The sequence below is a fragment of the Perissodus microlepis genome, chromosome 7, assembly GCF_051167445.1.
Source record: "Perissodus microlepis isolate ML-2025 ecotype Zambia chromosome 7, ASM5116744v1, whole genome shotgun sequence".
NCBI classification, from domain to species: Eukaryota; Metazoa; Chordata; class Actinopteri; order Cichliformes; family Cichlidae; genus Perissodus; species Perissodus microlepis.
In genome coordinates, this window is record NC_140467.1 from 38,681,888 (window position 1) to 38,696,346 (window position 14,459).

Here is a 14,459-nt window from a genome sequence, read left to right on the forward strand (position 1 = left end):
GACTGACATCCGCATGTTATAATAAAAACATTATAAAACATCACAGTTTCAGTATAGCCCTTGCCCTACAGGGGGAGTGGTGCTCTCTGAGTGCTGATGTTATTCTTATTACTCTGTCTGTATTGTGTTTTTACCATATTATGGGGATGGACAGTTTTCATTCATAAATATTCATCAAACTTTTTCTGAAAGGGAGTTTTTTTCCCTCCTGTTTTCCTGTGTATACTTTGTTTTACTATTAGTTTTTTTGTTTTAAAATAGCCCAGTGGCTGGGTGCTTAGGTAAATTAATGATTTGAATCTTTGATTGTTGTTGGCCGAAAAACTAAGCAGGCTTTTTGTGGCTTGTTGGAGCTGTGTTGAAGCACCAGAGACCGGAAAAAGCTTGACTTGAAGTACAGATTTTCTGTTGCTGGTTGTAAGAATATTGGTATTGAGTATTCATTTTAATTGAAAAGCGTTCCTCTGGTTTAATTGACGAGCTCTGTCTAAAAGTGGGTGAACAAACCAAGCTGTTTTTCTGTTTTCTGCAGATCTGCTCCCAGCTGAGCGAACGACTAGAGAAACAACAGACGGCTACGCGAGGAGAACTCGAGAAAATCAGGGTGAGTTTTACACCAACCCAAATGACGTAACCATGACGTAAAGCCAGGATTAACTTTGTCACTTTATGAGTTTACAAAGTGTATTACAATTTTTACCTCTCATTACTCCATGAGCTACCATGTAATGTGCTCCTCTGTCAGCAGGATTCAATTCATTGCTTGAAGACACTTCTGATGAACAGATAACCTGTTTTAACATCTGAGACACAGCCTCATATACATTGATTTGCTCTTCAGTGAGTGAAATAAGTATTTGATCCCCTACAACCCAGCCACAATTCTAGATCCCACAGATTATCAATCAATTGTAGATACTCCTGATCTGAACTTATGTTGTTAAGCATATACCTGTCGATAGAATCAGTTTCTTCCATTCCAACCTCTCCACCTCCATGTGCAAGACCAACGAGCTATCAAAAGACATCACGGGCAAGATTGGCTGAAATGGACTTCAAGACCATCACCAAGAAGTTGGTGTTGTGAAATATAAAATAACCAGTTGTTATAGATGTAGAGGTCAATGCAAGATTTTGGCTCATGGGAGGAGGAAGATCATGAGAAAAGTCTTGGAGCAGCCCAAAAGTACATGGAAGGAGCTTGTTAATGATCTGAAGGCAGTTAGGAGCACAGTCGCCAAGAGGCACCTCCACTGGTAGCACACCATGCAGTAATGGTGTGAAGTTTTTCAGCACCCACAAGGTCCCCGTGCTCAGGAAGACACATGTACAGGCCAAGAAATGCTGACTCAGACCCAAAGAACACCCCCCGCATAGTCAAGCATGGAGGTGGAAACATGCTTAAGAGCTGTTTTCTGCTAAGGATACGGGACGACTTCACCGCATCGAGAGGCCGATGGACGGATCATTTACCGTAAAATATATGACATGAACCCCCATCCCCCAATACATGCAAAAGAAGCCAATGAGCCTTTTTGACCAATTATATTAAAAATGAGCATCAACTCTTGTTACTCTGGCATCCCAGCACAGAGGGCCTACTTAGTCTAGAGATAACCGGCTGTCTAGAGAGTGGTTCTTAGCACTGTCTCGAAAGCTTTGAGTCAAAGATTACATGAACAAGAAAGTTGACTGAACCTACTGGTTAAAGTAAAACCCGTAGTTAAATGTAATGTTTAAAATCAGATCTTTTGGGGGGAAGAGTGAGGAGCATGACCAAGGAGGCCATGGCAGTTTTACCTGTGGCCCGTGAAGTATTAGTTCAAACAGTAGGTGATATAAGAAAAGGGCAGTTTTGGCAGGAAGCTCACAAAATGTTTAGTGCACCAAGGTCAAGTCATGTAAAGGTTGCAGCAGGACTTCTCTGCCTGTGAGGTAAATCTGTGCAGTTTTTTTCTATACTACTAATGGTGCAGAAATTCTGTTAACTGTCAGCAACTGCTGTAGCTGCTCACAGATGCCTTTTTTTGTAGATATTTAAATAAACACACTGACAGCGACTCACTAAAACTGAATTTGAAGTGACAAGAGCACCAATTGCAGCTCAAGCACTCTGCTGCTTCATTAAGGCCACTTCTGCAACAATGAGACTGGAAGCTTTACATATAATTACTATTCAGCTTAAAACTGGCCACATTTAATCCAAATTAAATATTCTCATAAAATATTCATTTTTAGGAAGCGTCTCCACCGGCTGCCTCAGTCGGCTGTTGTTACTGTGGCAAGCAACCCTGAATGTAAAGTCCTGTCGACAGTCCTACATGTTGGTGCCAACTCAGCCACTGATCTGTCTAGAATAATCTCAGAGGAGTCGCCCTACTAGTCTGGTTATCCTGAGCCAAACTTAGAAAGAGCAACTGAAAGTAAATAATACTTTTACTTACCTCATCTGCTCAAACAGACTTCATATGCCTTCTGCAAAAACATGGAATTTAACAAATAGCTCAAAAAGTTTTGAATGAATTCTGATAAAACTCTGTAGGGGTGTAGAGCGAGGTCATGTTAACAATCCATTAAAATTAGGATCATATTCAACAAAGTCTTCAAGGTCACTTTCATGATTTATGGGTCAAAAATGGACAAAAACCCTTCGAACTTTGACACTATGATTCTTGCGGTGACTTTAATTTCATACCTGTCAGCATCTTTTTTTGTTTGTGTTTTTTGGATTTAGGAGAAGGTGGAGTTATCAGCTCGCACTGTCAACCCAGGCTAACAATTAGATCCTAAGTAACAAACTAATCCACACACTTTTTGACTGGCTGAACATCACAATCAGTGACACAGCACAGCATGTATTTTCTCAGATAATTACATTAGACATCAACACTTTACACAGGTGAGATGTTCAATTCACTGAGGTGAAGCAGACTTTAAGGTGAAGCAGACTTCCAGGCCTGATGAGTTATTTAGAAATGAGAAGAGTGAGAGAGAAATCTTTCTTTTTGTTTTGTTTTTAGCACCAGGCTATAAGTCTGTTTTAACACATGAGTCTATGGGGGTTTTTGGACGCAGCCTAAGTGGTGATCATTATGAAAACTTTACAGCGAGAAGACAGCTGGGTAGCTATAAATATCTGCATTCAATTGAGACAACAGTTGTTTGGTGAGGGGAAAAACATTTGGGGCATTCTCCTGTTCCATTTTAAGTTTTCCTTTTCTCACTCCGTCTCTCTTTCTTCTCTAACCTTGCTCAGGCTTAAAGTGTCCTCTTACCTCTTCTGTTTGTTTCTTCCTCCCCCTCATATGTAGGCGAAAGTTGAAGGCTGCGAGAAATGCAGCAGTCTTTTCAACAAGGAGGGACGGGTACGGGCCGCTGTGACCACAGCATCTGCCGGGGGAGCCGAGGAGACCGATGAAGAGAAGGAGGCTCTGAAAAACCAGCTGAGGGAGATGGAGCTGGAACTAGCTCAGACCAAACTGCAGCTGGTGGAGGCCGAGTGCAAAATCCAGGTAGGGTCCAGAGGTCAGAGTGTGAGTCATTCATTATTCTGACATGGGATGTTTCTTAAAGTTGAAAGTAAAACATTGTGTCATCCGTGTTGAAAGGAGAAAAAAAGGAGGCCACATTTCTGCTCTAATTACTTTATCACCCCTGAACAGGCGCAGCAGCAGTAACCTGCAGCACAGGCCCAGCAAATGAAAGCAGAACATTTTCTTTTAAGAAGATAGAATTGAAGAAACCTGCAGCTTTATGCGACAGCTCGATTTAATTTACTAATTGAGGACAGTGCTGTGATCACAGGCTCTGAATCAACGTTAGCATGTAATGGAATCAGAAAAGAAGCATTGTTATTATAGCGGGGAGCTTTTAAACATTGCTGTGTTAAGTGTTTTTTTAAAAACCCGTGTGAGCAGAGTGAAAAAATTGAGGTCTAGTTTCTAAATAGAGGCTTAAGGGGGAAAAATGCATTAAAGTGACTGCAACAAAGCGCTCTGTGTGGAGATTACTTGGAGTGATGATGAGGAAAGTTGAGGATTTTGTGTTGGACTCAAAGCTGCAAAGTAAAAGCAGTAAATAAGATATATTGCCTGTTTGGGCTGTAATTTCTTGCTCTCTTTCATCCAGGATCTGGAGCACCACCTGGGTCTGGCTCTCAATGAGGTGCAGGCCGCCAAGAAGACCTGGTTCAACCGCACACTCAGCTCCATCAAAACCGTCACTGGGACCCAGGGCAAGGAGACCACCTAACCTAACATTCCCTAGCCGAAACCTCCGGACCTCTAACGTAACCCACCGGGCCATAACTTTGACATGAACATTAGCCGTTAAATCCCAGGATCACTTTGCTACAGGCTGTGTTCCTCCTAACAACAATATCGTCGTGTTTCCCTCATTCCTGATCTAATCTGCCCAGCACAAATCCCGAATGACTTCAGCCAACCACCACTGATGAGAAGGGGTTGCAAACATGAGATGAATGAATTACAGCAGTACCACTCTCTGAGACAGTGTGCTTCCAGCAGTCACATAAAGACAAGTGTTTAAAAATGAAAATAACAAAAAAACAGCATAATTATTTCTGTCTTTGTACTGCTGATATTAAAGACCCACAGAAGGAAGGTAAGGACACCTGAAATGTCTTTGTCCTTACGGGATAGAGAAGAAAACACTCCGTCCTTCCTTGCCGCTCTGTGTGCACTTCCCTTCTAAACTACTGGCACAAAACTACCAGTCCCTGTAAATGTTTTGTTTTAGGTACGAGAGCTAATAGATGCCTTTTTGAAACGGAGCATTTTCTAATTTACGTTGAACAATACCTTTTGTTGTTGTCTGTTTTGTTTTGCTTTTTTCTTGTATCTTGTCAAATATGCTTGCGTAAAGGGGAAACGTATGTGTGAATGTAGGAGCGCATGTTAATTTGCTTTGTTTTCGATTGTGAGGTGATGTTTGAGTGGATAAATATTTGACTAAAATAATGTGCAAAACTGTGTGTGTTCAAAAGAAAGAGCTGGAAAGTGTGCGTAAGACCTAGGGAAAGAAAAAGCACTAAGGTTGTGAGTGTACGCCTGCATGCAAGCTGTTTGTCTAGTCTGCTTCAATGTTCAAGTGTGTATATGAACGATGCTAACAAGAGGTTTGATGACAAAGCCTTGATCTGAAGGTTGGTAAAAAGTGGTTGGTATAATTATGTAATTTATGATAAAAGCTGCTGTAATGTTAACCGACAGCTTAACCTTTCCTCGTGTCAAATTTCACACGCAGGGTTTGTTTGGTTTGGGTCACTTGGCGCAAAGAAAAGCTCAAAACCACGCAAACCTCTGTGTGTGCTGCACAAGCGTACTGTGAGAGTGCGAGGATAGCTGAAACCCACAGCGATGCATCGTTTGCCAGAAAGCTTATGCACTGCTTAGAGGAAGTCTGAATCGGAAAACACACACAGACAGTTTGATTTCCTACTGCACTGAAGCCCACCTTTAAGCCCCGCCTCCCTCTACCCATGCCTCCAGCTGCACTGCAATCTTTGACCTTTTGACCAAGGTCCCATTTAATCCTTGGTTGTGCAGCACGCCAGGCACATTTCAGTCACACTTTTGGGGGTTAAAAACACTGAACTAAAATGCAGACACACATGTGTATATAAATATATATTTTTAAAAAAGCTAGTTAAAAGTAGTCCCTCATGTCAACCTGCACAGAAGGTTATAATAACATGAGATCTGAAAGAAGGTATGCAGTCAGCAGCAAAACCGTGCTCTGTCAATGAGAGGTCAGTCCAAAACACCAGCATGAAGGACACAGACGAGAGCGGGGAATAACCAGATAACGCATGACATCACAAGACCTGGGTGTTTGATGATGCAACAAGTTAAAGTTTGCGTTGTTGTGTGTCTCTATGCTATTAAGTCCTGTATCCAGTCAGAGGTAGCATCGAGGGATTAGATTGCTTTACTGGCTTCCAACGCAGAGCAAAAGCCCCGCTAACCCCACCCCCCAACAGATCGATGAATCCGTGCCTCGGAGCATTCGACGTGCTCAATCAGATCACAGTGCTGAGGAGACTTAAACGTTAAGGTGGCGACCGACACTCCTGCGAACGCAGGGACAGAAAGGCCACACATGTGAAGACACCTGTGAACAGCTCAGGAGTGTGGATCAGGATAATCCGTCTGTGGGGGTTGATGTAAAAAAGTGCTTGTGTGTTTTCATATTTAGCCAACTCAAAAGGGAGCTCATCAATATTCTAGTTTCTATTCATAATTTACTGCAAGACTGAAAAAAAATGAGAAAAAGCGCAATTTTTCAAACTTACTGTAAATTGTATAAATTCTGATATGAAAGGTGTAATCTGATTGGCTTGTATTCTAGTGATGTCAGAGGAGGAGTCCGCATGAAGTTGAAAGAAACTAAGGGCCATCCCTCTAAAGGCACTGGGTTGTAAATAAGAAACATTAAAAAAAAAAAAAACCTAAATATTGAGTTTTTGTTTATGATTTTCTACTCTGTAACTATAACTAATGATGCCTACTTGTACCCACCCACCTGCTGCCGTGCTACAGTTTGATTCACAACAATGTTTTAATGTTCGTTTGTTTATTTGGGGCTCTTTTTTTTTGGCTCTAAGCTTTTCAGTCAGACTGCTGTTTGGTTAATTAAATGCCAAAACGTAGCTTTATCATCCAACGACAAAAACATTATCAACGTGTGCAAATTGTAATAGTGTAGAATGCACTGTGTATACTTCATGAATTTCAATATAAAGATATCAACAGAAGAATATCTGCGTGTCTTTCCGTTATTTTGCATCTTCATTTATTAAAAAAAAAGACAAACAATATAAAATAGAATAAAGGTTAAAAGGAACTTTACAGGAGCACAGGGCTAAAGTGATAAAGTCTCAATATGATATTGTGGTTTGAAATGCCAACAAACTTTATCCTGGTTGTCACATTCAGTATTTTGCATACTGGGACCTTTTATGATTATGTATTAGGAGGAATAAGATGAAACGGGGATGGAAAGAAAAACAGAAGGGAGCAGACCGCCCTGTGATCATGACGATGCTACAGATTAATTATGTTTGCACAGTAAGAGGAGCCAAAACAGTAAGATGATAGAAGATAGTCATTAAAGTAAGCCATTATAATTGTTAAGCAAAAGTGTTGTTATCTGGGCTCAACTTGAAGTCCAGTGAGAGAAACTGCTGCTTCTCTGTTTTAGGTAACTGTGAACTTTGATAGGTAAAAGCATCACCTTACCCTCTGAGTGTGTGTGACCTTGCTCACTCCCATCAATATCTTCCTTCCACCAATTTCAACGAGAAAGGAATCACTGTTACTTTTAAAGCTATTAAAATATTGAGAAGCCACAAAATGAATTAAAGCTTAAAACCTAAAACTTATTAGTATTTTGAAGTTTGAGTTTGAAGGCAGCATCTATAAAATAACACAAAAAAAGCCTTACATGTCAATATCCTCTTCAGTGTCTCGAGTGGAAATTGAGAAAGAGATAAAAGAGGCCCATGATGTTGATATAATGAGACTTCTCTTTGTGTCCTCTTGGGAGGTTCTGAGAGTTTTAAAGATGAAAATAAACCTGTTTCTGCTAGCTAATTATGTCTTGTGAAAACAGCCTATCTGTCAGACACTTAAACAAGCCTTTTCCCTCGAGATGCATGGAAAGCTCTTCGTAGCTTGTACGCACTTTGGCGCCGGTTCTATCGCTCATCTTCTCCGTCAGAGAAAGTGCCTCAAAATGATGGGTGCATTGTTATCTGTGTCAGGGATGAGCTATTTTCTGCCTTCGCCTCAGTGTATGATATGTGCAATGTGCACTAGTTGAACTGGAGGTCTCACATATATCATTTGGAGTGTTTATAACTTAGATCTAGGCGATAAATTAACACCTTTAGTGACGACGGCAGTGGGGAGCTTGGCTCTGCAGCTGCAGATTGCAAAGAAGCAGGCATGAAAAGCTGGAAAGCCGGTAGCATACCGGGAGCTGCTGGAGGTAACAAACGCCAGCATTATGCAATCTGCTTCACACTTTATCCCCCTCCTTTTTCTAGCCTGCGTATAAGACTGTAAACAAATGGCACCAAGCACCAAAATAGAATGTCACAGGGACTGCTGATGGGTGCTGTCTCGGACTTTAATGGTTGTTGATGTATGAATCAGGGATGGAACTCTATGTGTCTGTCAGAGAATTTGCCTAAGAGGGGCAGTGTGACAGTATTTTTACAACCTCATAAACTTCCTGGCACCTGATCTTGTGAACTCACACACAAGACTGAACTTGGCTTCTTTTGATAAGTTTATCTCTGAGAGTAAATATTCATGTGGCTTAGCTTCAGATGTCAGAGGGGTGAGTGGTAGGGTGAAGGTGGAAAAGTGTTCCACCCCGACTTCACTCCAGAGCCTCTGGAGCCAGTTAGAAAACAGAATTCATAAATTCAACAGCAGTAAATGCTGCAAATTTAGTATGTAATAAAAAAATATTCCGCCACAGTAGATTCCTACAGGAATTCCTATACAGGAATCTACTGTCAACTACTGCTTTGATGACAGCTGTTTCTGCAGAGTAGCATATCTGGAGATCTGCATGGAAGAACTTTTAGACTTTCAGAATTTTAATTTAATAAATATGTGAAAATGTCTGACTCTTTAGAGTTTAAATTCATATTAGATTCACTGGCTGAACAGTACCTTGTATACTATGGGAAATAAGCCGTATGGCTCATCTGCTTATATCTTGTTGAATTCAGGTCGTTAGATCCACAAATAGCATTGAATATTAGTAGTACAGGACACGTGATCACAGCCTGTAAGCAAAGAAAATCTACTGGAATTATTAACTGAATCATTTCTAAGTGATTAGCCCTTCGACAGACTGACGACCTGTCCAGGGTGTATCCTGCCTCTTGCCTTAAGACAGCAGGGATAGGCTCCAGCGCCCCCCATGACCCTGAAACGGATAAGTGGATAGATGGATTTCTAAGTGATTATTATCCTCACTGCATTGCTACTCCCGATCTTAGGGTTTCCCTACCTCTGATATCCCACTTTAATCACTGGGTGTATTAATAATTTAAATACTTTGTCAAATAAAGTCAAGCTCTTCAGTCATGTTAGCTAGCTGGAAACATCAGGCTACATCATAAGTAAAATAAGTAGTTGGTATATATATTGGCTAATAAGGCTCTTGAAAAACTTTTATACATAAAGGATTTAGCTGTTTGATCAAAGATGTAAGTTGTCTGTGGTTTTATTTTTAATCTCCCTGCAGCTATTTTGACTTCCCCCCCGCTCTCTGTTTCATCGATCATGTATCTGTTTGTGTTTCCTATTTTGCTCTTATTGACGGAAGGGAAAGGAGACAAAGAAATGAGTGTTCACTTATTCACACTCAGTTGTAATCTAATTTTTACATAACACTCAGCCTCTTCCTTTATGGATGGTGTGTGAATGTTTGGATATTTTCAGGTGAAAATCCTGAGCGTTGGATCTTGTTAGTTTCATCTCTGCTGCCTCATTTGCTCAGGTGAGGATTGTGGAGAATGCAAACCCTCCACCGCTTCGGGAAATATATGTGCTTCGGTTAAAATTTCACACATCTCTGTTGTGGCCAATTACTCTGCTATCATTGCCTTCTTAATGAACAATTAAGCCTGAGGGTATTCTCGCAGGAAGCCGAGAGCCGTGACATTTGATTATCATGGTTTTTGAGTTAGATTTGGAGTGTTGAGGAAAAATAATGAAAACTTCCTGTCTAAAACATTTGCCAGTCGTGATTTTGTGTATATCAGATGGACTAGGTGCCTTCTCCTATCAGTCTCAGTAGACAAATCCACCAAATCTGCACCTTTATATTTGGACTTGATTTTCTTATACATGAGGTCGCTGTGTACTGAGCTCACATTAGGAAAATTGACTAAGAAATATGATTTTTATAAAAGTCAAAGGTGGTACTGTTTAAATTCAATTACTGAGATTTCAAATATGTTAGCAAATAGCAATAAAGATGTGGATTTATACGTGTTATTGTAAAGATGTTAGAGCTGCTCTAACAGTCTGCACTGCCAGAGGTCACAGGAGAATGGTCAGACTGTTCCCTTTCAGTCGATTCACTCGGTACAACACATAAGTATGGAACACATAAGTATGGGATATCACGGCCTCGCGTGTCCTGGCTGAAGAAACCTTTATTCACGCCTTTAAGGCAATGACGTGTGATGACACGCGCACGGCCCCGCCTGCACATATAGCCGCTGTCATCACAGTCATCCCTCAGTTCTTACGCTCTTCACCTCGCTGAGAACACCTCTGCGGAGTTGGGCTAGCTAGCTGCTGCTAGTTAGCTCCGTTGTCTGCCGACTTGAACTTAGCTTAACGGCCCCTGTTGGTGTTAGCCTCCACCGCGCAGTTGGTGTGTAGGCTGCCCGCGGAGCGCTAATTTCAAGGTTTCCCGTGCAGCGTTTTGCTTTGTGTTTTGGAATGTACTCCAAACCGAAGCGAGCAAAGCAGAAATCTTCTGTTCGCCCCTGTCCTCAGGGATGCGGTTTCTCTTTGCACGACAGCGACCAGCACGATGCCTGCCCTGTCTGCCTGGGGATCGTCCACGCTAGGAAAGCGTTGACGGAGCCCGAAGCCTGTGCGTTTTGTCGCCAGCTCCGGCGCTCGACCCTGGAAAGACGGATGACGTTTGTGGAAAAAGTGCTGGGACGCTCGGCTGTCGCACGGCATGACCCTCTCCTTTCGGCTTCGTCCGAGTCCGAAGACGAGGATTTTCCGGTCGATGTCCCCGCAATTAGCTGGGCTGACCACATGGAATATGTTGACGGGTTAGCCGATGACGAGCCGGAACCATGCAGGAGCGCTGACGGGCTTCAGCCTGGGTTGAAGCCCGCCAGCGCTCCCCAGGACGATGATGACGTGCTGGACATCGGCCTGGACATCCATGGTTTGTCGGAGGATGAGCAGGAGAGCTCATTGTCGGCCCAATGTACCGCCGCTGCTGCGCCGGTCGGCCACGGTGACACCTCTCTTTTCTCCCTGTTTCGCCGTGCTGCTAAAAAGCTGCAGGTGGACTGGCCCTCTCCTCCGCCAGCTCAGAAGCCGTCGCGGTTTGCGGGGTTTTTCCTCCCACCGGAGCCCGCAACGGCCAAAAACTGCCTTCCCATGTTCCCAGACTTTCTCTGCGAGCTAACAGCATCATGGGACAAACCTCTGTCTACCCGCGTCACTGTGCCCGGCTATGGACAGTACATGGAATTGGACGGCGCCGAGGGGGCTGGCTTAGCTAACCCACCCCCTATGGAGCCGTCTCTGGCTGCTTATCTGGCCCCGTCCCATAACCATGGTGTCGGCGGCCCCGCAACTCTGCCGTCCAAGCACTGCAGATTCTCTGCTTCGCAGCTGGAGAAGATTTATTGAGCTCAGGCCGGCACTGCTCGCGCCATGAGCTCTGTCACCATGCTCCAGACGTACCAGGCACTGTGCCTGACGGAGCTCGGATCGCTGGTTCCTGATGACAGCCCGCTGGCACCTCTTCTTAACGAGGTCAGAGTCGCCACAGATTATACCTCCGTGTGTCTCGCTGTGCAGCGCTCTCCCTGGGCAGAGGGATGGCTTCGACAGTAGTGGCGCAGAGGCACCTGTGGCTGACCCTCTCTGACGTCCCGGATAGGGACAGGGCTGTATATCTGGACTCACCAGTGTCTGCGGCTGGGTTATTCGGACATTCACTTGAAGCCATTCAGGCTAGATTCAATCTGAGGAAGAAGCAGACGGAAGCTCTGCGCGACATCATCCCCAGACGTCAGCCCAAGCCCGCAGCTAGCTCTCACAGGCCCGCCGCTCCTCTGCCGACTGGCAAGAGACCGGCGCCCACTGCTGAAGTGGGTGTGCCGCCAGCGAGAGCACATCCTCCGGCCCGAGCTCCACGCCAGTTGGCCTGGAGCAAAGGCCCACCCTCGGGCCCCCAGCGGGACCCGACGCCCAGGAGGAAGAAGCCTCAGCCCTCTTAGCTGTGGTTTCGAGTGGAGAGGGGGTCCAGCAGCAGGGAGACGCTGTTTTTACCCCTCTGTTGCCGCACAAGAGGTGCCGCTTAAGTTCTGTTCAGGTTGTCAGCCCCAGAAGGCGCTGCACTTTCCTAACACTGTCTCCCAAGCACAAAACCCCTGCACACAAAATGCCTCAGGTAACTCCCTGTTCAGGTGTGTTAAATGTTCAGGTGACCACATCGAGTGTTCCCGCTGTTTTTCATTGTTGTGCCCCAGAAAAGGTGCCTCCAACAAAATGTATAAATGTACATGTTTCCATGTTACAATCAATAAAGAGTGTTGTTTATTCTCAAACAATCAAATGCCCAGCCTGCAGGCAGAATGAGCCAGGTCAGGCAGGTGATGCAGTCCCCTGCAGACACACTCGGGGGCGACAACGCCCCGTCGACGGTGCTGCAGGTCAGCCGGCTGGCTGCTCACTTCCCTCAGTGGCGCGCTTGCGCCCCCTCTCCGTGGGTGCTGCGAACCGTTGCCATGGGTTACCGGTTGCAGTTCCGGGTCAAGCCGCCTCGTTTCCAAAGAGTCGTAAACACGACTGTCAACACCGAGGCGGTCATGATACTCAGAGAGGAAATAAAGGCGCTATTGCAGAAAAGAGCAACACGAGTGGTCCCCGCTTCGGAGACAGACAAAGGTTGGTACAGCCGTTATTTTGTTGTTCCGAAAAAAGGGGGAGGGCTTCGTCCCATCCTCGACCTGCGAGTCTTGAACACGTATCTACGAACGTACAGGTTCAAGATGCTAACACTCAGACAGCTCTTGAATGCGGTCGGCCCGGGAGATTGGTTTGCAACAATCGATCTAACAGATGCTTATTTTCATGTGGTTATACACCCGAAACACAGGCAGTTTCCGAGGTTTGCATTCGAGGGCGTAGCCTACGAATACCTAGTGCTGCCGTTCGGGCTGTTGCTCGCTCCTCGCACCTTTACGAAATGTGCCGAGGCAGCGCTAGCGCCCCTCAGAGAGAGAGGAATCCGCATCTTAGCCTACCTAGACGACTGGGCTCTCGTAGCTTGCTCCAGAGAGCAGGTGGAGACACAGCTGTCGCTGGTTCTGTCACACATTCAGACACTGGGGTTCTCTGTGAACTTTCAAAAGAGCTCGCTAATCCCGAGTCAGCAGATTACTTTTCTCAGTTTGGAAATATGCTCGCTTTCCAGCCGCGCACAGAGTGGCCGCGTTTCATCGCTGCCTCGCTCAGTTTCAGTTGGGACGCAGACTGCGTTTCCAGACGATATTAAGCTTGTTGGGCATGATGGCATCTATGATCGCCGTAGTGCCACTTGGACTGTTAAAAATGAGAGCGTTTCAACGCTGGACTCTCTCTCACCGTTTGTGTGCATCGCGTCACCTCCGGAGGAGGCTGCCGGTAACCGCGTCTTGCATGCTAGCTCTCAGTCCTTGGAGGGAGCCCGGGCTGCTCCTGTCTCGCTCTCTGCTGTTATGGTGCAGTGTTCATTTTCTGTCTCTAAGAGCCACCCATGTCGCGGGCCACCTGAACCTGGGGCCGGACCTTCTCTCCAGGGGGGGTCCTCTGGTGTGAGAATGGAGGTTAGACCCTTTAATAGTGGCTCAGATTTGGGACCTATTTGGCAAGGCGCAAATAGATCTTTTTTCTTCCAGGGTAAATACTCACTGCCCCCTGTTCTTCTCCATAATCGACCACGATGCACCCTTGGGCTTGGATGCGCTAGCGCACCAATGACCAAACGTGCTCCTGTATGCATTTCCCCCAGTGGAAATGATATCTCCAGTTCTAGAGAGAGTGCGTCGGCATTCCCCCTCTCTCTAATTCTAGTGGCCCCTTGGTGGCCCACAAGGTCATGGTATGCAGAGATAATCAGCCTGCTAGCAGCGAGTCCTTGGCAGCTTCCTCTCCGCAGGGATCTCCTCTCTGAGGTGGGAGGAGAAGTGTTTCATCCGCGCCCAGATCTGTGGCGCCTTCATGCTTACCTGCTGAGAGGTTAAACTTGATTGCTAAGGGTTTGCCACCTAGTGTGATAGCGACAATTCAGAGCGCTAGGGCCTCATCTACTAGAGGCTTGTACGCTTACAAATGGCGAGCCTTCGAGCAATGGTGCCAGGACCACCACACTCTCCCATTTCAGTGCTCTATTGTGGATGTTTTGACATTCCTGCAGGAGCTGCTGGATAAGGGCCTTTCATTTTCGACAATTAAGGTTTATTTAGCAGCTATATCTGCTTGTCATATTGGCTTTGACGGGGTGACACTAGGTGCACATCCCCTCGCCATACGTTTTCTGAAAGGAGTTCGCCGGCTGAGGCCCGTGCTTAAGTCCAGTGTCCCTGCTTGGGACTTGTCTTTGGTGCTGGAGGCCCTTTGTAGCCCCCCGTTTGAACCCATTGAGTCTGTGGATATGAAATTTCTTTCATA

At 45.2% G+C, this 14,459-nt stretch overlaps 1 protein-coding gene across 4 annotated transcripts in view; it reads left to right on the plus strand.

Moving 5' to 3' along the window:
• rabgap1 (RAB GTPase activating protein 1) overlaps positions 1-6,778 on the plus strand; it is a 75,275-nt gene extending 68,497 nt beyond the window's left edge. For all 4 annotated transcript variants that reach the window (XM_084934941.1, XM_084934942.1, XM_084934939.1 and 1 more), the window contains 3 exons: positions 533-604; positions 3,312-3,512; positions 4,129-6,778. In XM_084934941.1, coding sequence (XP_084791067.1) covers positions 533-604; positions 3,312-3,512; positions 4,129-4,251 — 396 coding nt within the window. In that variant the 3' untranslated portion in view covers positions 4,252-6,778. The remainder of the gene's footprint in view (positions 1-532; positions 605-3,311; positions 3,513-4,128) is intronic.
• The last annotated feature ends 7,681 nt before the right edge of the window (positions 6,779-14,459 follow it).